At 28.8% G+C, this 23,371-nt stretch overlaps 1 protein-coding gene across 3 annotated transcripts in view; it reads left to right on the top strand.

Annotated features, from left to right (window-relative positions):
- Positions 1-4,382: 4,382 nt before the first annotated feature.
- LOC100196984 (uncharacterized) overlaps positions 4,383-23,371 on the top strand; it is a 35,306-nt gene continuing 16,317 nt past the window's right edge. For 2 of the 3 annotated variants that reach the window (XM_065818454.1, XM_065818455.1), the window contains exons 1-3: positions 4,427-4,742; positions 19,230-19,453; positions 19,705-19,816. In XM_065818454.1, the coding sequence (XP_065674526.1) occupies positions 4,505-4,742; positions 19,230-19,453; positions 19,705-19,816 (574 nt within the window). In that variant the 5' untranslated portion in view covers positions 4,427-4,504. Of the gene's footprint in view, positions 4,743-19,229; positions 19,454-19,704; positions 19,817-23,371 lie in introns of all 3 variants that reach the window. The other variant, XM_065818453.1, reaches the window with a different exon arrangement.

The raw sequence follows: 23,371 nt of genomic DNA on the forward strand, positions 1-23,371 counted from the left end.
CCGCTTGCAAAAAAACCAAGAGAGTTTTTGAGAACATTATTTAGTCTAAAAAAGTTAGATTATCCAGATTAAAGTAACAATGAAGTGCACTTTCTGATTAGATAGATAAATTTTGTTTGAGTTTGTTGTTTTTCTTGATTTGATGATTTGATGACAGTTAACAACGTTAGTCTTTTTCTTCAACCCGCCTAACTCACTTTCAATAGGGAAATGAAGGTTCTTAGTGGCATTTATACGGATCTGGATCGAATCCGTGTGTCATTGAACTAAGTATTCATAGAGACAACAGAAGTTGAAACAACTTGCAATTACATGAAGTCATGTCTTTTGAGACGAGAATGCGTAAAACAAAACGATTCCACAAAGAAGCATCGAAAAGCTTTAAATATACCTTATAAATTTAATATTGTTTTGATGGATTTGCAGTGGTCCTATACAGGCATTTTTTAGTGGTTCATCGGAATTTTGCTCATTAGCTACTAAGTGGGCCATTAGTAGCAGCCGTTATAAATGGCGAGCCAATAGTTTTTCAACATTTTTATAGTGGCTAGTCGTTGGCCAGCCACTTTTAGCGGCTGCCACTAATTGTTCACTAAGTAACCGATGAGCAAAACTACAGCGGTCCGTTCAAAATGCCTATATAGGTCCACTGAAAACCCGCTATAGCATGTTTGCTAGGTAATGTAATTAAAGATTAATTTAAATCTTGTTCTTATTTGACAACAATTAATAAATGATTTTTTACCAAAAAATTTGCTGTATTTAAAGATAAATTTTCTTTAACCATTTAAAAAATTATCAAAATTGATTAAGTGGTTCTTGAAATATTTAAAAAATTGCATAGGTCATTATCCCATATCATCGATAATATGGGCCATCTGATAGAGAATTTATGTAAATTACCGTTTACATGAGAAGTTTACGTAAGAAACAAAAATAAAAAAAAGTGTCCAGTTTAATATGCTGTCTAATTTGACAACTTACTCTTTTAAAAAGTATTCTTAAAAGTACTATAAATCAAGTTAACTTTAATTTACTGTCTACCTATTTTTTCATTATTATTATAAAATTAACTTATTATAACGTATTTCGTGATAAATTAGCTTAAATTAAATAACAAATAATGATATACAATTACTACAAAAAAGTTACAATAAAAATTTTGCTTCAAAATTTGAAATGAAAGTATAACCAATAATTGTTCGCGTAAGAAAACAAAAAAATAATAATAGATTGTTTCATAAAAATACGTCTTAAATATATGAAAGTACGTGTAAAGTAGTTTAATACCTGGAATTAATGATTACGGCCTGATAAAAATGAAATTTTGAAGCAAAATTTTATTGTAACTTTTTTGTAGTAATTGTATCCCATTATTTGTTATTTTAATTTAAGCTAATTTAAGTTCAGCTTTAGGCTAATCAGCTTCAGCTTCACCTACAATGGTCAAGCTGACCCAGTGAAAAAAAAAAAAACGCTTATCCTACACGGGTTACACATAGGTTTTGTGTGGGATTCATGAGAACCCAGATGGAACGTAAGTGAGATAAACGTTATTTTTTTACTAGGGAGCGGGTCAATTTAAGCTTGAGAGAGAGAGAGAGTGAGAGTTACTACCCAGCAAACATGCTATAGCGGGTTTTCAGTGGATCTATATAGACAATTTGAGCAGACCGCTGTAATTTTGCTCATCGGTTATTTAGTAGACGATCAGTGGCAGCCGCCAAAAGTGGCTAGCCGATGACTAGCAACTATTAAAATGATGAAAAACTATTGGCTGGCTAGTTATAGCAGCTGCCACTAATGGTTCACTTAGTAACTGATAAGCAAAACTCCAATGAATCGCTAAAAATACCTATATTGGTTCACTGATGCATTTATTTATCAAACAACATTGTTGTTGTCATGTGTCACTTAAAAAAATTATTATTAAGAGCTGCAAGCGTCAATTCAAGCCATGGATTACAAAAGAAATAATAAAATCAGCTCAAATTTGAAATCCTATTCAAAGGAAAATGTTAAGGATAAAAGATCCAACAAATAAAGTTAAAACAAAATCTTTAAACGCTATAAGTATACTATGATTAATCTAATCAAACTGAGTAAAATGATGCACTTGATAAAATTCTTTTCAGAAAATATGAAAAATCGTTGTGAGACCTGGATAAGCAAAATAAGCTGGAAAGGCTGGAAAGGCATAAAAAGTCTAATAAATGTCAAAAAGGTCAATAACGTACCTCCAAATTGCTTACAAGTTTACGAAACATACATGACTGAACTAACTCTAATCTGCAAAGAATTTAACAAATAAGAATTTCACGAATGTAGCTCATAAACTTAATTCTAAAATTCACTCATCTTAAACATCCAAATCTTCACAGTTTACTGATATCTCCAACAAAACATTCTGAAATTTCATTACTTTTATCTAAATTAAAACCTAGAAAATCAATTGGTCCTAATCGCATCCCCACAAACACTCTTATTGATTTCAATTCTAAATTTACTCATATTCTCTCTAAGCTATTTAATATCTCCTTCTTAAATGGAATTTTCCTGACATTTTAAATTTATCTTGTGTCATTCCAGAATATAAAAATGGCTCAAAGCTCTCACGTACTAACTATAGACCAATTTTAATTCTTTCTAAGATTAGCAAGTTCCTTGAAAAACCAATTTACTCTAGATTATTTTCATTTTTGAATTCCTTTAATTGTTTAAATGAATTTCGTTTGTTTGGATTTCGATCAAAACATATCAAAAAAAAAAGGTACTGGATACTGGTCATTTCGAAGGTGATATTTTTGTCGACTTTCAAAAAGCGTTCGATATTGTTAATCATACCATTTTAAATTTGAAAATTACAGAATCCGAGGAGTTGCTTGTGACTGATTTCAATCTTATTTTTCAAATCGAAAACAGTTTGTTAGCATCAATATTACAAATCAAATAACAAACTTATAGCTTATGGTGTTTCCCAGGGTTCTGTTTTTGGCTCTTTAGTATTTTTGATTTATATTAATGATCTAAATAACTTCTCATCAGTCCATCTGTTCATCTAAATAACTTCTCATCAGTCCATCTGTTCATCCACTTCTCATCAGTCCATCTGTTTGCTGATGATACTAATATTTTGCATATTAATAAGTCTTATCATTCCTTGTGTAAGAATATAAACTTAGACTTAAAAGGTTTAGTTCATTAGTTAAATGCAAACTTAATTTGGAAAAAACTGAATTAATATTTTTTTCATCTCAAAGACAAAAAATTTTATACAACAGCTTTATAACTAAAATTAAAATTAATAATAGACGTTTATATTCAACACATGTTGTTAAATGTCTTAGTACTTTCATAGATTCGAACCTCTCATGGAGTTTTCATATAAATGCACTCCGTAAAAAACTTAATTGAGCTAAAGGCATGCTTTCAATAATACATGATTATGTTGATAAAACTACCCTTAAGAATCTGTATTTTGCAATTTTTCAATCTCATCTTATTTACTGTTGTCAAGTTTGGGGACAAATTTGCAACCGTAATATTAATAAACTGTTATCAGCTCAGCGCAAATCAATCCGAATAATTAATTTTTAATAATAATCAATATTCCATAATACAGAATAATACGTATAATCAATTTTCCATAATACAGAAATTTCAAAATTCTTCAAAAAACTTAAAATTCCTACCTTGTCAGCACTAGTTAAATTTGCTAATCTCCTTTTTGTTTTTGACTCCCTTAATAAAAATTTACCTTCCTCTATTACAACCTTTTTATACATTCACATTTAACTAGAAACATCTATAACGGAAAACTAAATATACATCCCTATAAAACTTTTAGGTATGGCAAGTATTCAATTACACATCAGTGCATCAGTGCATGGAATCGAAGTCTTGTGTGCACTGTGAATGATTAGCGATTAGTCTCAGCTTCAGCTCAAAGCTGAGACTAATCGCTAAAAAAGTAATCCATACCTGGAAGGCATCTGATTGTAAAAATTTTCTCCAAATTTGTATAAACGTTGAATAGTTGATGTTCAATCTTTTATTTCCAACTAAGATGTACAGAAAACGTTACCGATGATGTTGTACTTAAAGAAAAAATAAATTTTTATTCTCTTTTTCTTTTTCTGTTCCTAAAAGATTTGCATGGATTAAATGACGTTTTAACAAACAAATTGAGCAGAATATAGAAGAATTGTGCTGACTTAATACGCTGAAACATGCTGGAAAAAAAAATTAACATTTCCAGAAAGATAAGTCATAATAAAATGATTACCTTAAGATTTACAATGATTTGCTAATAATTTAATGTTATTATAAGAATGATGATATTATCTTTTTTTAAAAAATCAAAATAGATTACGTGCGTACGTAGTATTAAATTGGATTATAAAAACGTTTTGGAATAAGTCAGCATAAAAAAAAATTTATTAAAAAAATTTTCAACTCAATATTCAACATATTGAAATCTGACGACTTATTTTATTAAGTAAAAATGCAACTTTTTTGTTTAACTTTTTTGCTAATAATGACAGGAATTCGTTCAGAATATATAGTAGAACGATCAACAGTTGAAGACTCTTTGCTATTCAATGATGACTTTGGGAACTCTAGTACATGTAATATTTATAATGCTGTGGTAAAATCTAACAACTCATGCAGTTGTCCTTCAAAAACTACATTTTTTTCACTAAATGGAAAAGCTTCTTGCATGAGTGGATCGACGCTTACAGGTAACAATGCTTGAGGCTTTCATATTGTTTTCACATTGTTTACTACTAAATTAAATACTATTTTAAATATTATTGCTATTACTGTTATTATAAAATCTTTAAAGGTCATCTCTAAACGTATAATGTATAGATATAAACATACAATAATAGGTTGACGAAGCACGTATTAATTTTCTCTGTTAAAAATTGTTTCAAATAATCATACAGAGATATTTTAACTCCTTATTGTTGGAGCCGTTTTTTAATTTTTTTTATTTACCTATTTTAAATTTTTATAATTGTTATTACTGTTCTTGTTGTTGTTCAAATTATTGACTATATTTTTAAAGATTAAACGATCCCGTGTTCACATTACACGATTCCTTGTTTAGAATATTGTTGTCATCAAAATAAATATAAGTTGTCTTATATTGGTATTTGATAAAAACAAGTTGCTGTCTTAAAAAGAAAGGATTTTTTTTCTAATTGTAAACAGAGTTTTCCTACTCGCGAAAGTTTTAAAAAATTGCAAACAAGCTTTGAGATAAGAAGAAAAGGTTTTGTAACCTAGTAAACTATTTAAAGAGTAATCCAAGGTTTTGTAACCTAGTAAACTATTTAAAGAGTAATCCAAGGATATTATTAGAATGAATATATATTGATTTAGAGCTTTGAAAAACTAATTACTTTTTTAAAGATAAATAAAATAAAATAAAAAGCGCAACGTGTTTCTTAATTTAACATTATACTGCATAGTCCCAGTGGGCACGGGACATATAAAAGACGCCTTTTGAACCTCTTTTAACATTTTGGACTCCTTTTGAACGATCAAATGACGTCTTCTTTTGGTCCGGTGCCCACTTTAAAAATTTGGAAAAAAACTTTAAATAGTTTAATACCCCGGTGGGGTATTAAACTATTTAAAGTTTTTTTCCAAATTGTAGTTCGTCATCTAAAAACTAGGAAGTTTTGTTGAAGTTCAAAAACTAAAACTAATAATACAATAATTTTCCAATACAAAATAATTTTTTCAAATACAAAAATAATTTTCCTAAAAATTCTGTATAGCACTTATTTACTTATTAATCTATTTATTAAAAATATACATTTTGCGCAAAATTTAAATTGCAATTTTAAAGAAAAAAAGGAACCTAAAAATTATTACGCTAAATGTGAAAAGTTTTCAAAATGAGGCTTAAGGTGGTAGACTGCTAAAAAAAAAATTTTAAAATCTGACATTATTCCAATTGATTTTCTCATTTTAAACACGATAAATAGGATAAATAGTGTTTTTAGGCCTAAAAAGTGCAAAGTTCTTGGAAAAGATATCTCAAAAAGTAAAATATATCAAGTCTCAAAATTTTACAGTTGTGTACCTTTTAAGTAGATAAATGTCCTGAGATAAACAAAAAATTTGAATCTTTTTCAATTTCGATGCACCAAAAGCTTTTTCTATGCGTCTAAATTTAGGCCAAATTCCTGACCCCAAAACAGCCCAAAAAATTTAATTTTAATTTTTATCCAAAATTTCTTTATCTCAGGACATAAAGCTCATAAAAATGAACATCTGTACAAAATTTCAAATCAATTGGACAAATACAGCTCCCGCAATCTTATCCAGAATATGAAAAACTTTACAACAGAGAAAAATGCGAATAAAACTTTATATTTTGAAAATACAAATATATTAACACTTGAAAACAGGTTAAAATCCCCCCTTTTCATATAATGTTCCTTCTTCATCATTGTGCTTATCATCAAACCCCTTCCTTGTTGCTCTAAGCTTTTTTCTTTGTTTTTTAAACTTTTCAGATGATTTTATGTCCATAAGCTTTTCACGTAGCACATCACTATTTTGAAAACCGTTTTTAGTAAAATGTCCTGGTAAAATTCCTAAACTGTGAAGAACATCTATCATACCAGTTTTACCATCATTAAACTGTATGACAGCAGATGCAACACTAATTTCAAGTGTTGACCTACCCACGTACACATTTTTTGGGCATTTTGTCCAAATTACATTATTGAGCGATTCATTTGCATTCTGTGTTTCTCCATCAAGACATCTTTTTAATAACTTTTTTGCACCAAGATCTTTGTGTGAAAAAATAGGTTTTATAATTTCACAAACAGCTTCTGGAATGTTTATACTGTTTTTATAAGTCAAAGTTTGATTAATCTTGTCCCTTTGATATTTACACCACGAATCGCTAGTACGAGGACAATACTTATGGCGTTCTTCATCGCTGCTGCTTTCAGAACAGTGACGAATTAGTCCTGCTATGGATTTTTTCATGCCATACAAATTCCCTTTGTTTTGTCGTATACTCATTCCATAATAGTTTTGCAATGTATTAATGACTTTATCTGTCATCCTTCCTTTTCCAGTAAGTCTTTTACCATCTTTTAAAACTTTTCCCTTGTACAATACTTTAAGAGAGCGTAAACGAGACCCAACTCTTTTTTAAACATGACTGACACATTCACTTTTTTCAATTTTATACCCTGGGTAAACATTATTACTTTCTATATTTTGGTAAGACTTACTGTCACCATCACCACAGTATTTTGTATAACGCAGTTTGTTAAAAACAGTTGATCGTTTAAATATTTGCAATGCCCCAATAGCTTCCATTGCACCTGCACTACCTTTGTGATTAATTGGGCAAATATGTGATTCTACCCAGTCATTGTATCCCGGTATATCTTTGTTTCTCTGCCAATATTGGCAACTTTTACAATCCTTTATGAGAGTTTGAGTGTCAACACACTTCCCATTACTAATAGCTGTAACAACACCGTTCAGCGAGGAAAAACCGCGTCGCTGCCACGTTCCATCAACACTTACAGTAACATTTTTTATATCAGGGTCACCAATAGTAGACTCACTTGTACGTTGTGCTTGTGCAGCTGCTCGCTTCATTGAATCTTGGGCAACTTTATATAAGACGAATGCAATTTATAGACAATGTTATTGTATGTTTTTTTTTGCATTGGTGGTGGACTGTTTATTATGTTACAAAAACTTTCCATTGCAGCATAACCTTTTCCAATTTCTCTGAAAGCTACACACATTCTGATATTAATGTCAAACGATTTCATGCCTTGTGTTTCATTATCACTGTTTTTTTCAATTTTTTTTTGAGGTAAAAAACTCATTTTGCCATTGACATTTTTTTGCAGTGCAAGACAAAACAAGTTGATGTGAAAATCCTTTCTTTCTTGATAAATCATTATTCAATTTTATTAAAGATTGGCATTTTGGACAAGAACCAACAAGATTTAAAATTGAACTCAAGACATCAGAATTAAATATAATGTAACATTCAGGATTACTATCTTGACCAATACTTGGAGTATCAGAAGTAGGTAAATTTAACTTTTCAGCAGATGCTGATTTGCTTGAAGAAGTATTTGTTAGAGATGTATTATTTGATGTATTATTTGAACTTGAAGTAGTATATTCAGAAGTCAAGTGAATTTTATTCGCAAGTAATCTATAACATTTACGTTTTTTGCTTTTAGACTTATTTCTTCTTTCTGCAGAACCCATGTTGATAGTATGCACTTTTATCGAGTTAATATATAGTAATAAACCAATTCAACAACGTTGTTCTTTCACACCATGTCATTTAAACATAGAAAAACATAAAACAAAGAAGTGGTTTTAGTGCTTAGATTTTGTAAAATTTAGTTAAAATTGCCTTATTTTGACGTTGCTATGAGCGTTGCTAGGGGAAGCAAAATCACCCTACTAAGTTTAAACTGTTTTTTTAGGCCTTTTTATGTTTTTTTGTAAAATAATATGTATGTTTTTAAAAACAGCAATAGTTAAAGTTTTTAACTAATCAACTTTTGAAAAACTACTTTTTTCAATGTTTTTTAGCAGTCTACCACCTTAACGAAAATTTTTTTTTTAATGTTTAGAAAACTCGGACAATACCGTAAAAGCTTACAAAAAAAAACTCAGTATCAAGTAAAATATGAGCAAAAAAAAAAAGGAATAGAAAACTCAAGCAAGATGTCTTGCTTGAGTTTTCTATTCCTTTTTTTTTTTGATACCTGGTCACAATTATTTTAAAGAGATTTAGATCCTTTTTTTTTTTGATACCTGGTCACAATTATTTTAAAGAGATCTAGATCTTCTTGGAATAAGTGTGACCAGAGTGAGCGAGGTGCTGCCATTCTGACTAAAATGAAAACAATGGATAAATCTTTACAAGTTTCAATCTTAAAATATTAAAAAAAAGCAACATAAAGAAAATTTTTAGACAGAAAAGTGCGGCCGCAGCGCAGTGGTTAGAGCGCTTGCAAGAGCAAGAGATCAAGGTTTGAAACGAGCATTGGACGTATTTTCGCGTAACGGTAAGGAGGCGTGAACTTCCTGGTTAAATACACTTCCGCGGTGCTCTGTGACAAGACCGCTAGGTCTTCTTGGGGCACCTAAATAACAGTATAAAAAAAAAAAAAAAAAAAAAAATGCGCGCGGATATATAATCCTCTAAGGAAATTTCCTCTAAGAAAATAGTTGGAAAACCCTATCCGATCAGGAAGGAGGGAGATCCATTCAATAAAAATTAGTGTTGTAATCGACTTTAATTTAATCGACTAAAAATAGACTAGTCAAAAGTCGAAATTAGTCGACTTTAGAAATTCGAACAGCAGATTTAATCGACTATGGATTTCCTACGAATCTATTATACTGTTCTTTGAATACTGTTTTTGTGTACTCTCTTTTAATTTTATAAAATTCATAACATCTTAGCAATATTTATACCTAATTAAACTTTCGGTTTTTTTAAAGTTTAGTTAATTTTCGCCTTTTACTTTAAATACAATTTTCATATACATAACATATACCATAAAATAAATAGCTCGAGCAAAAAGAAGACATAATGTCTTATCACCAAGCACTATTTTTATAAAATCATAGTTTACCAATATTTCATTATAAAGACGTAAATATATAAACTAGAAGATAATATTTCGTATTGTTTTATATAAGTTTTGATACATAAAGAAAATATAACAAGTAGTAATTGATAGCTGCTTACATTTTCTACAGTAGCAAAAAACAAATAAATATTACACACATATATATACAGGGCCGTCCCGAAGAGATTTTAAAGGATGAAGAGGGAGGGGGTGATGTATAGACGGGTTGGAATTGTTTTGAGTTTGTCCGTTGATGTACGCATGCGTAAATTCTTGGCAGTCAAAACAAATCTTTGTTGGTTAATTTTTTGCTGGACTTCGTATGAAACTTCTGAAGATGTGGTCAAAATCTTTGTATTTTAGCATGTTAAGTGGTAGTGATCAATTAAATTACAAGAAGAAATTAACATTAGAAAACAAGGAAACGTTACCGGACCAGTATCCAATTGATAAACGTTCGAACTGAAGTCAATAAGACTGCTGTTACTAGTAAACTGTGTCAATGGAACCAAGTAAAGAGAAAGGCTGAAGCATCATCATTGCAAAATATATCCTTTAATAGACCAAAACGTAATGATTTACCATGTGAAATAAGATCAGCTAAAAGTGCTATAAAAAATTATTCCATCAATGCGTAGAATCCATAAAAAATTTGGGTCAAGATAAAGTTCAAGAACTACCAAAGTTTATGCCTAAAGCAGCGTATTTTAATTTCGTAAATGTCTTAGAAAAATACTAATGGTATATTAACATCTGATGAGACAGAAGAAAATCTATGTCCAGAAATTTTAACAAGTCTGTTTGATTATGAAGCAATTAATTTAGATGATTCCGTTTTAATATAGAGATGTTTTTTAAAATACAAAAAATACAAATCAACTTACACCTCAAGTTCATTTGATTTTTTTATCTGAAATTACTAAACGGCAGAGTTTATTTAGTACATTGAAAGTTCACAGAGCAGGGAGATTTACAGCCTCTAATTTTTATGAAGTTATGCATTTCAATTATAACTACTCAAGTAAGTCATTGCTTAATAAGCTAATGTGTTATACGAAAGCACATAAGATACCTTCCTTAACTTATGGCAAAGAAATGGAATGTAACACTATAAAACCATTATGAAAGAAAAACACATAAACTTCCAATTGACAACTTCAGACCTTTGCATTTTATACAATAAACCATACTTAGGAGCTTCACCTGACTCTATATTAAACTGTTCTTGCCATACTGTCGGTTTGCTAGAAATAAAATGTCTATTCAATTATCAAAATGGTTTAGTGAAGTGGGAAACAGATAAAAATTTCCCTATTGATTCATTTGAAAACAAGAAGAAAAATCATAAATATTATACACAAGTGCAAAGTTAACTATATGTTCTAAATAAAGAATATTGTAAACTTTTTGTTTGGGCTTCAAATCATTATTTATTAGTACGAGTTACAAGAGACTTAAAGTTTATTGATGAAATGATGCCTTTGCTCTGGAAATTATTCATTGAGTATTTACCTCATGAAGTTGTTACATGCAAAAATGATGTATGCTTAGACAATAAACAAAAGTATTGTATTTATAAAAGACCCTGTTTTGAACCAATGATAGTATGTGATAAACCAGGTTGTAAAGTTGAGTGGTTTCATTATTCGTGTGTGAAAATTGCACAAGCTCCAGTTGGTTCCTGGATATGCAACAGTCGCTTGAAACAAAATTATGTTTAATAGGGTTCTTATGTCAACACGATTATTTTGCAATGGCTTATAAAAAATGTTAATTTTCATAGCTACATATTGTTAAAAACATGATTTGGTATTTGATTTTGCCTTTGAAATGTTTTTTTTAAAGATTTAGCCATTCATTTATCAATTCGTTTATAAAGCTTCAAATATTTTTTATTTTTTCCATTAAACTTTGTTTTTTAGGCTTGGTTTAAGGATATTTTAGTATATGAGTCATTTATGGTATTTTATGCTGGTTCTCATATAAAAGTTTTATAAAATATTTACTTGGTAAAATAATGTAAACAAAATCGAAGTTAGTATATGAGTTAATTATGGTATTTTATGCTGGTTCTCATAAAAAAGTTTTGTAAAATATTTACTTGTCAAAATAATGTAAACAAAATCGAAGTAATTTTTTTTTATTGATTGTGTCTACAATTAGAGATAATGTGTTTTTTTTTGTGCTAATCTTATTATTTTTTTAAATATTTTTGAAGATTTCTTTTTTTTGTGTGTGACTAAATGTCAGATTTTGTGTAGTTGCAATTCTTTATTTGACCTGTAAAAAGCCCTGTTATTAACAAATAATTATTGAATTTGCTTTATCAAAATCTTACAAAATATTGCCTTCATTTATTTTTTATTTTAAGTTGCTCGGACTAAAATACAATTTATCTTTATGCGACAATAACATTAATTTCTGCAAGTTCTTATATACTCTTGTCTTATAATAAGATGTTATAATTATATAACAAGGTTTGAAAACTACCCTTTTATTCCTGATAGATTTACGCTTACACCAAATACATTCAAAAGTCTTCCGTAAATTTGTTTAACTTCTTATTGATTATGTTTTGTTGGGGAAAAAAAGCACTACTGCTTAACATAGTAAAATACAAAGATTTTGACCACATCTTCAGAAGTTTAATACGAAGTCCAGCAAAAAATTAACCCACAACGATTTGTTTTGACTGCCTTGCGCATGCGTACATCAACGGACAAAATCAAAACAATTCCAACCCGTCTATATGTTTTCTGCCGACTAAGCCCCAAAAAAAATTTTTTTTGCCGACTAAAATCTTATAAAAAAACAAAACGAAACAAAAAAATAGGTCTTCGTAGCCAACATTTGCCGACTGCCAACTATAGATCCCATTTTGCCGACTCCAGTGTCCCATATGCCGGCTAGTTAATTTAATAAGGGGTTAGACACACCCTTCGCCCCCCTCCTCGGGACCCCTCTGTATACATACCATTCTGAGAGGTAATATTGTTATATGGATTTTGATAATAAATTTTCTTTTTCAAATTCATCTCAATTTTTATATTTGAGTTTAACATTATTTAAAAGAAACATTTAAAATCAAGCATAGTGTAATCCAAAGATAAGAAGAACCGTTTAGATTACTTTTTAAATAGATCTAGTGAGGTTATCTTTTTATTAGCTATGTCTGAGAATGCTTTCCATATATATGGCCCACGATACTTAAGTACGTTACAAACTATACTTTGTTGTTACAAACTATACTTTGTAACAACGAAGTTGTTTTTTGAGAATCTTGTTTTGTGTTTATAACAGATTTCACTAAAATAGGATTTAAATATATCAATCCTATGTGTTCTACACATTAAGACTAAAATTTGATGTAAATTGATTTTATAAATATTTAATGCTCTAAGTAAACACAGGAGAAGTTCGCAAGGTTCTTCTCTCTTAGCACCAAATACAGTTCGACATGCATGTTTTTGTTTACTGTTAACCTTTTTTAGTTTTGTATGATTGGTTATTGCCCCAGCAATGTTACAGTACGTTAAGTAACTATGAATAAATGCAAAGTATAAGCCTTTTAGTGATGTAAAATTAAGAAATTAAGGTTTAGCTCTATGTATCATTCCAATAGTTTTTAAAATTTTTTTTCTAGACTGTTTATTTGAAAATTGAATTGTAAAATTTTATACAACTCCAGGCATAAAAAGTTTATTAAAGATTTCCTTTCAATAATAGTTTTGTTTATGATAAGATTTGGTAAGTTCAATGGGGTGTTATCAATTTTACTTGATTTATGAAATAATATATGTTTAGAGTTTAGAGCGTTGTTTAGAGCATCAGACGTCAGTTATTAATAATTTTCTGTTTTTTATTTTATGTTTACATTTTTTTATTCAACATCTTCACTTCCAACAAAGCTGCAAGCAACCACTATTAGAGTTGGAAGTAACAGAAAAAAAAAAAAAAAGTCTACAGAGCAAGATAACAATTAACAGACAACTTGAAATATTGCAAATTATATGAATCAGGAAAATAAGATTAAGGAAGCAAATTCCAAAGAACTGATATTTGAGTAAAAAAACTAGGCGAATAAGATTTTTTGGAGCACTTAGGAACAGTCACAGTAAAATAATGAAACTTGATAGAATGATGAGTAACACGAGAATGAATTTTAGTAGATGGCACAAGTGATGCTAGCTCTTTAGAGCAGTGCCTGTTAGAGATTTGTAGAAAAGAGAAAGAGAAGTAACATTACAACAATGTGATAATGGTTGGAGGTTGGCTGCAAGAGCAGGTCCAACTATGTTTACTATGTGTTTTTGCACCTTGTCTAAAATAGAATGGGTATCATTAAAAGAACCGCCCCAAATATGGCAACGCTGTTCCATACAATGAAGGATTTAAGATTTATAGAAATAAAGAATAGCACCTGGAGTAAGAAAGTGTAAAGCACAATAAAGGGATGCAACCTTAGCAGATGCCAATTTTGCAATGGATTTGATATATGGTTTCCAAGAAAGAATAAAAGTAAGTGTTAATCCTAGAAGATGAAGGGTAGATGGCTCATTTAGTACATCACTGTTCATAACACAAGTTTATAACCACATTTTGACTGAATCAACTTTTAGTTGACTTAGCCAAATTCAAAAATTTATTAGTCGATTTTAGCCAACGTTAGAAAATATATTAGTTGATTTAGTCGACAGTCAAAATATTTAAAAGTCGTAACAACACTAATAGAAATATTACTCTAAATAAAACCAAGTTATACTATTTTTGCAAAAAGTTCGAGTTGGTTGACATTTATTTATATTAATTAATCTCAAAAAATTAAATTTTTCTTATGAAAAATTAGACATAAGTTTTAGAATTAAAATTGACAAAATCTGTATACCTTTGATAATCTTTGATAATTACTCTGGACCAAGAAAAAGCCTTCCATAAAGTTGATAAAAATTTCTTATGTAAAGCTCTAGAAAAATTAAACCTTGAAACAGAAGCAAATTCAAAAGCTCATTAAAGATCATCTAGCATAAGTATGCTACAAAGAGTCATTAAGATAAAAAAGAACACTTTGTTTAAAGTTTTTCATTTGTCATATGGGATAAGATTCAGTTATCATATCAAAAATTAGACAACTCTTGATCCATTTGTCATATATGTGAGATCTTTAAATGAAAACATATCCTTAGAAAGCTAATTTTATTGTAACATTATTGATACATTTACTTGTACAAAGAAAGCGATTCTTTGAGCCAAACTATAAGTTTATCACTCATAGACCAATATATTTTATCAAAAGAAACTATTATTAATGCTTTTGATTGCTCTAGATACAAAGTCAATTAAGCAAGAAAATGGAAAACATTTAGTGATGGACTAGTTCTACCAGAAAAAGTTAAATTCAAAATATATATTAATAATCTGCTTCACAATAATAAAGCAGTCTTTAATTATATTTCAAAAATCATACTAATTCTGAAAGAAGAAAATCCACAAGTATAAAAGATCTATTATTTCATGACTGCTTGCCCCGCTGATGGCGCAAGCAGTCATGTCCTTTGGTTTACTAACACTGAAGGATATGTTTTTAGTTACAAAGTAAATTTAAAAAACATCAGGAATATAGCATTACTATTTATAGTGTATGAACGTTTGAGTTATAATATTTTTTTAAGCAATTGATGGCTTGCATCATATGTTATAATGGAGTTTTTATCAAAAGTATTTAAAAAAGTAGGGAAGAGTTGTGTGCCTTAAAGGTGTGTATACCTTGGAGGCCATCTTAAGTGATGAATTCAAAATTAATTTTTAGTTGCATGTATTGGTCATTAGAGGCCCATAATAAATTGTTATACCACTGCTCAACACATGTGTTGTTGTGATAAAAGTAAAAGTTTGTTCCCGGTACCAAAAAGTAACATTTTTAGGGTGTATTCTTTTTTTTCTACAACAATAGGTGTAAACTTCATTTTAAAACTAATTATCAAAGTTTGTAAAGCATGTTTTCAGCTATATTTATGCAAGTTTGAAACTACTTAATGTCTACTATATATTCATAGGTTGAAATGCTCAACCTATGAATATATAGTAGCGATTTTGTAAAAACTATCGTAATGGTGTACTTTGGAAGTAGCTATTGTTCTGTACTTTGGTGGTACCACCAAAATCATGCAAGTGTGTACCTTGGTGGTACCACCAAGGTACACAAAGTTTATTAAAAATTTCTTTAGTAAAATATGAAGTGTGTATTGCTTTGTTAAATTTTAATTATTTGTGTAATAAGCTTGTAGCTTATTACTAAATAGCTTAGTAATTAAAAATAATCAAATACTGATAAGAGCATTTGCAATTATTTTCTTAAAATTATGTTGTCATTCCGTTTTATGAAAAATTTGTTGTACAGATTTTTAATAGTTTTTAATGTTTTTCATTTAATTAATAAATAAACAAAAAAAAAAATGCCTAGAAGAAAGAATAGATTTAAAAACCTATAGAACACCTTTACAATAAGATGACATTAAAAGAGCTGTAAAATTTATAGTGAACAATGAAGTGTCTATCTACAGAGCTTCTATGGACTTTAATATTCCTGAAGCAACCTTAAGAAGACAAGAAATCAATTCCTTGAATCAGGTTTAGAAATATTTTTTTTACAAGAAAAACAACAATGTTAAGCAAATCTTCCTGGTAAAAGAAGATAAACTTGTAGTTTATTACATTTTAAAAGCTAATCTTCAGTATTGACTGACTTTGAAAGATGTTCAAAAATTGGTAATTTGGGAAAGCAAACCAAAAAATGTATGATGCATCTTGGTATAAAAACCAAATGGCTGAAAAAGATAGGGTTAAAGTCTTCTAAAAAAATATTCTAAAGAATTATCACTTAGAAAGCCTGAAATACTAAGTCTGGCTTGCTCGACTGCTTTTAACAGGGAAAATATAGCACTTACTTTTACTTTTTTACTTCAGAACCATTAATTAGCTTGAACAAAATGAATGAGCTTTTAGGCTTTAAAAAAATCAATGTATTACATAAGCATTTAACATATGGAATGTTGGCAAAACCAGTGTTAGTACTGTCGATAATCCTCCTAAAATCTATGCAAAAAAAGGTCAAACGCAGGTTCGTGGAACGATTAGTGGTGAACAAGGATATAGTATAATAATGATTGGAGCAATAAATGCTGGAGGTTGCTATATGCCTTAATGTTGATTTTCCTTCCTAAGAACTTTAAAGACTATATGTTAAAAGGGGCTCCAGATGGTACACTTATTGGAGCAAACTCATCAGAATGGTCAAGTGAAGAATTGTTTTTAGGATTTATGAAACATTTTGTAAAGCATACTCGTTCAAGTAAGGAAAATCCATCTATTCTTTTACTTGGTAACCACGAGAGTAATAAATCAATACCAACAATCCAGCTGGCAAAGTATAATGGGATTATTCTACACAAAAGCTCAAACACGGAAACAAACTGGAAAAGGTTGTCCTAAGATAAAAATCTTGCATTTTAACTTCCAGCCCTGCAACACTTAAAATTAAGAAAGAAAAGCTAAGAAAAAAAAGAGAAAATATAGCAATAAAATGAAAGGAAAAATTGCTAAAAAGCAACTGGTACCTGTTTACAAAAAAAGGCTTATTGCTGAAGCAAAATACAGAATTAGAAGAAAATGTAGATCTAGTATCTGACAAAGTGTCTGCTCAGTCAGAAGTAGACTTCAAAGTTATGAAAGATTCAGATTTAAAAAAAAACCAGCCTGGAGTTTTTATCTTGGCACAAATTCAAGACAATTGTGGTGTAAAACACTTTGTAGCAATGATACTAAAAGTTGCTGACAAATTTTTTGAAATTCAGTATTAAAAATAAAGCTGTGCATAAATTGGACATAACAGATGTGGTTTTTTAGTTGCTACGTCCCTATGTCACAGGAGATTCAGCATGACAGCTGGAAAAACTATCATTTGGCATTAACTTTGTTTACCTGAATGTAGAGTAGACAAATGCTAAAACAAAACGAAAAACTTAATATTACTAAACTTTAATGCAGACATTTTTTACTATTCTTTTCTTAATCAACTTTATTTTTCATGTAAGTTTTTAATGCTTTTAAAATTAAATTAGTTTAAGTTTATAATAATATTAAGCTATATAAATTAATATATAGTTTATATAAATCTAACTAGTTAGATTAATATTGTCTCAAATGTGGCTGATGTGAAGTCTAATTATCCTATAAGTACACATATCAAATTTCTACCATGTTGAGTACTTGTTTTGTTAAAACAATAACACCTCCTGTGTATTTTTTTTCATGACTTTTTTAAATAAGGAGTTGTTGATCAATAGAAAAATACTTTTTATTATTTTAAAGTAGTTAACTTCATTTTGCTATTTCTCTAAAGTTGAGGTTATAATTGTTTTCTAATATTTTGCAATTTAATAGAAACCACTACTTTAAAGGCAAAACTATTCAAAATATAGTTCTAGAAAAAAGGAGACACTATAGTTTAGAAGGCTCATTTGTTTTTGACTCATTTATTTTTTTTTATTTAAAAAAAAAACAAAAACTAAACTCTGAAACATAAACCTTATTACCAGGCCACTGCACAGAGAAACAGGTTGAGCATTGTACTTTCAGAGGTGTAGAGTAGATTTGAACCTTGAAGCCCTTCATTGTTAGCTAAAAGTACCAATTAAAAAAAGTAAATACAATGAAAAGTTTAATCTATGCTTATTTAGGAGTGTTTAAAAATTAGTTCTTAAGTGTCAATCACAATATCTTAGTTTCTTGTCAAATGTGCTAGGCCATTAAGATTTATCCTATTATGCTTCTGAAAAAAAAATTAATGCAAAATGATGAAAATGATCCTATTTCAGTGAAAATGTGATGGGTATTGTTATGAATATCTGAAGCCCTTTATGTATGGCTAAAAACATTGCATGCTACTGTACCTTTTATTGTATTTGCTGATGGGTTCACAGGCAATGAGTGTCATAGCAATTTTGAATCAACTTGTTTGCAAGACTGGAGACAACTCATGTAAACTTTTCTACTACAGAAACTACAGGCTCTTGAAGTTTGAATAATTTTGTTTTCTGGTGCAAACAATTCCCAAAACATGACTTTCGACTTTAGGTAAAGCAATGAATATATATAACAACCATTTATACTAAATGCAACAGCATTTACTGTGTTACTTCGAAGCTGGAAACTTTCTGTCTTTTGGTTAGATCCGAGCTTTGGTCAAAAACATGTTTTTCAGAACCGCTTATTTCACTTTTTCTCAATGTTGCCTTTTTAGTGTAAACTTGGATGAAAAGGATGACTTTTGCTGTAAAAATAGGACAACACTATTATTTACAGATGTTGCACTAAAATAAATGATTAAAAAATTAGTGATAATTAGTATCATATCATTAGTACCAGTTTAGCTTTTTTTTTTGTTGGCTTTTTTTAAATTTAATACATAAAGGTATAAAATAATATAATAATATAAAAACATCATGGCAGTATAATTTTTTTTTAATTATTTGTTCTTTATTTTCTTCAATTAAATTTTTATAAAATAATTTATAGGATGCCTTGTAGTTGCAAAAAACAGCCCTTCATCAATACCAGTTATTCAATTAAATGTTACTCAGCAGTTAGATTTGCTAACTATTTTTCAATGCAATCAATATCCATCTCAAACATCTTTAAGAAGATGGAAAAATGGTGAAGGTTTTTATGATGTCTCTGGTGCAAATGCTTTGCTTTTCAAGTTGATACATATTGGAACACAGTATCAATACACTTTGCTGGTAACCTTCTGTTGATTTTTTAAATTAAAAGTTTTTACACTTCATTGTGTTGAGTTATAATATTTAATTTTCTAGCAAATTAACTTTTTTTTTGAAATATTTTAATTTTATTTTTGTTATTTTTAGTAATTATTTATTATTTATTTTTTATTATATTGCTTTTTTTCAGCTAATTAAAATTTAAAAATTGAAATTTAAAAACTATAGCAAACCATATAGATTTATTAAAAAAAAAGGTGAATTTTTAACAGGTACAATCAATTTATTTACCCCAAGAATTTGCTGGGGCTTTGTTACAATTGAGTATGAATCTTTGTGGACTACCAACATGTTTTATGTTTAAAATCGAAGGTGAAGATAAATGTAAGTGTTGTGTTAATATGAAGTATTACAGTTAATTGTTTTGACTTTATTAGATTGTAACTATGAAATTTGGTTGAAAAATATTGGTAAAAAATGAAAACGTCTTTAATCGGTAAATATACCGATTAAAGACGTTTCCATTTTTGTCAAAAATGAAATAGACCAGCCTTCATGATATCAGGGGATCAAAAAATCCAATGAATAATTAAGTCCTTTCACTTTTTAAAAATAAAGTTTAAATGCATTTTGATAAAATAATTAAATCTTTAAAGATTTAATTATCTTTTCAAAATGCATATAAATTTTTAAAGATTGCAGACAAGGTACAAAATAAACCGCTAGCATTAGGATATATATTTTAATGCTAGCTGACTTTTTATGAAAATGTTACAGAATTTAAAAAAAAATGTAAAATGTAACTTCAGAAAAAAATCAATCAGTTAACGAGAGTTATGGCTGCATATATATATTTGCAGCCTAATTTTTATCATATTTTTTAATTTATCTGCAATCTGATTTAATTGGTAGCAACAGTAGGGAAGTCAAGAGAATCTGATTGAATTTTGTTGATTTTTATGGCCGTTTATTTCCCATTAAGTTAGCAATACGTGTAAATTGGCACATGTTGTACCCAATTTCATTAAATATTTGAATAAGGATATTATTCTCATCTTGTAAATGTAAATTACTGTGTATAGAATAATCCCTGTGAATGTTATCTTAAAAAATTGTGTTTAGAATCTTGGGATCACGATTTGAGTGAGGTTTAATTTGAATATTTCTAATGGCTTTTTTTCTGTAAACATTAAACTTGTATTTACCTTTGATTTTGTTTATAATATAAATCAAGGAAGTTTCTTTTAAATTTTCAAAGTGTAACAACATCTGTACAACTACATATGTGGATTCTACAGATGTAGTTACATCTTTTAAATTATCAAAGTGTAATAACATCTGTGGATTCTACAGATGTAGTTACATCTTTTAAATTAACAAAGTTTAATAATATCTGTGCAACTTTATCTTTGGATTTTACAGATGTAGTCATGTTTAAGATCAATTAATTAAAAATGCATTATTTTAACCAGATTTAGTTACATTTAGGATTTTTTTCAGATTATAATTTACTTAATCAACAGCATAACTGTCACAGAATTAAAAAGCAGCATCTATGGTTCAAATGTTTCAAAAATTTCTTAAGAACTCTTTGATCTCTCTACTTATTGTCAATCAGTCTTCTCTCTATTATTAGCTAGGTCTTTGAATCTGTAATTAACAAACTTCTAATATCTCATCTTGACAATTTACTCTCACAATCAGTAGAAATTTTGTTCTTTTTGTTTTACAACTGACTTATGAAATGTTTTAACAGAAAAGTTCTACCATGCATTAATTGGAGGAAGTGACATATTGACATATTAAAAGCTTTTGAAAAAGTCTACCATGCTGGACTTTTTTATAAATTTCACACTATGTATTAGGAAAATTTATTGAAGATCATTGAATAACTTTTATCCTTGAAAGCCAACACTCTTCTTTATTTCAAGTAAATTCTGGCATACCACAAGGTTCCATGCTGGTCTTGTTTTGCTTCTCATCTATATTACTGATCTTTGGATTAGGACAGGGAACTGATCTTGAATGTAACCTTTCTTCTATGACTGCTTGGAGTTTGAAAAGACTGGCGAATTTTCATCCAAACAAAACTCAGTTGTTTACTAATTATTGGAGTGTTGTTGATGTTAATTAATGGCAACACTCTTACCAAGTTCTCTACTGTCTTCTCATATTATAATTCACAACTAACCTCTTATGGAAACCATAAATCCAATTCAAAATGAGCAACTCTAAGGTTGCCTTTCTTTATTGTGCTTGTCATTTCTTTACTTTTGATTCTAATCTCTACCTCTATAAGTTTCTTATTTGTCACTATATGGAATAGTGTTGTTGTATTTGGGGTGGTTCTTCTAATGGCGCCTTTTCTCTTTTAGACAAGATCCAAAATTGCATTGTAAATATTGTTAGGTCTCTTCTTACTCACAAGCTAGACCCTTTGTCCCATTATTGTAAGGCTGTATTTTTTCTTATTTCTACAAATACCACCATGGTAGCTACTTAAGTGACTATGATTTTTTTATTTAAATATTATTTAAATAAATTAAGTTTATTATTTAAATATTACTTTTTTTTTAAACTAAAACTTTTTTTTAACATTTGATTGTCAACTTCTGTTAACTTCATTTTTTGCTTGTACTATTTATAAATGACCTTGAATTGTAGTTTTTTTTCTGAAGGTATAAATTCATATTGGTTGGTTGACAAAATGCATTAGTTTCATTTTTTAATCAAATTGGCGCTCTAACTGTTCATTTCTCTGTTTTAAAACAGCTAAACAAGAGGATTAAGATAATATGTGAAAATAAAAATGATTACAAAGTGCTGTATAAAACATACATATATCAACATTAGTTTTACCCCACCCCACAATTTCGTAGGCAATGCAAGTAGGCAAGAAGGGAGAGGCAGGGGAGAAACGTAACAAAATTTGTTTGCATTTCCATTTTTCGTATAACTTCTTAATATACTTTTCTCACATTTTAAGTCTCTCAAGTTTATAAATCATTTCTATTATATGAGTCTATACATCTTTATATGCAACTTTCTATATAAGGCATTTCCATTACTTTGTATATTCTGTGTATGAAATATATATTTCATATAAATATACACACACATATGTGTATATATATATATATATATATATATATATATATATATATATATATATATATATATATATATATATATATATATATATATATATATGTATATGTATATATGTATACATATGAAATGTATATATATACAGTGGTGGCACAAAGTCATGACCACACGCAAATTTTGATCTCTCTAATAGTATACGTAGGCAATAACTAATTTTTGTAGCGATTTTTATTTGGAAACCTTACTAAATATCTAGTTACTGATGTGGCGCGTTATTAGCAACCAAATATCATTATTTTTGTTTTTATAATTACTGTCATTTTTGTTAATTACTGTTTTGTGTTGATTTGATCAGAAATTGTTGATATCAGTTTGGTAAGTTTAAGATTTTTCTAGCATTGTTTTAGTAGATATTTACTTGAAATTAATGTATTATCACTCGACTACATATTGTACCAAAACGTGGACCTAATATTGAAAATAAAATAATTAGATTTAATTATAATTATAATTAGCAGTGCTAATTAGGATTAATTAATCTTAATTAGCTATAATTAACAATTTTTTGGAACTTTTTAAGTGTTATTGTGTTTCTAAACATTTGTTGTTGTTAAATAATGATTGAAATCATGTTTTCTTTCATTAAACAAACATTTTATTATTTTTGTATTATAATTTTGCAGAACATTGTATATGCCATGTATCAGAAGCTATAAACTGAGCAACGACTGAAGATCATTGTTATTTTTAAACAAGGCATTTCTTACAGAGATATTGCTGAGCAAATGAAAATTCAACTGTCAACTGTTACCAGAACAGCCAGAAAAGAGA

The sequence above is a fragment of the Hydra vulgaris genome, chromosome 14 (genome assembly GCF_038396675.1).
Source record: "Hydra vulgaris chromosome 14, alternate assembly HydraT2T_AEP".
NCBI classification, from domain to species: domain Eukaryota; kingdom Metazoa; phylum Cnidaria; class Hydrozoa; order Anthoathecata; family Hydridae; genus Hydra; species Hydra vulgaris.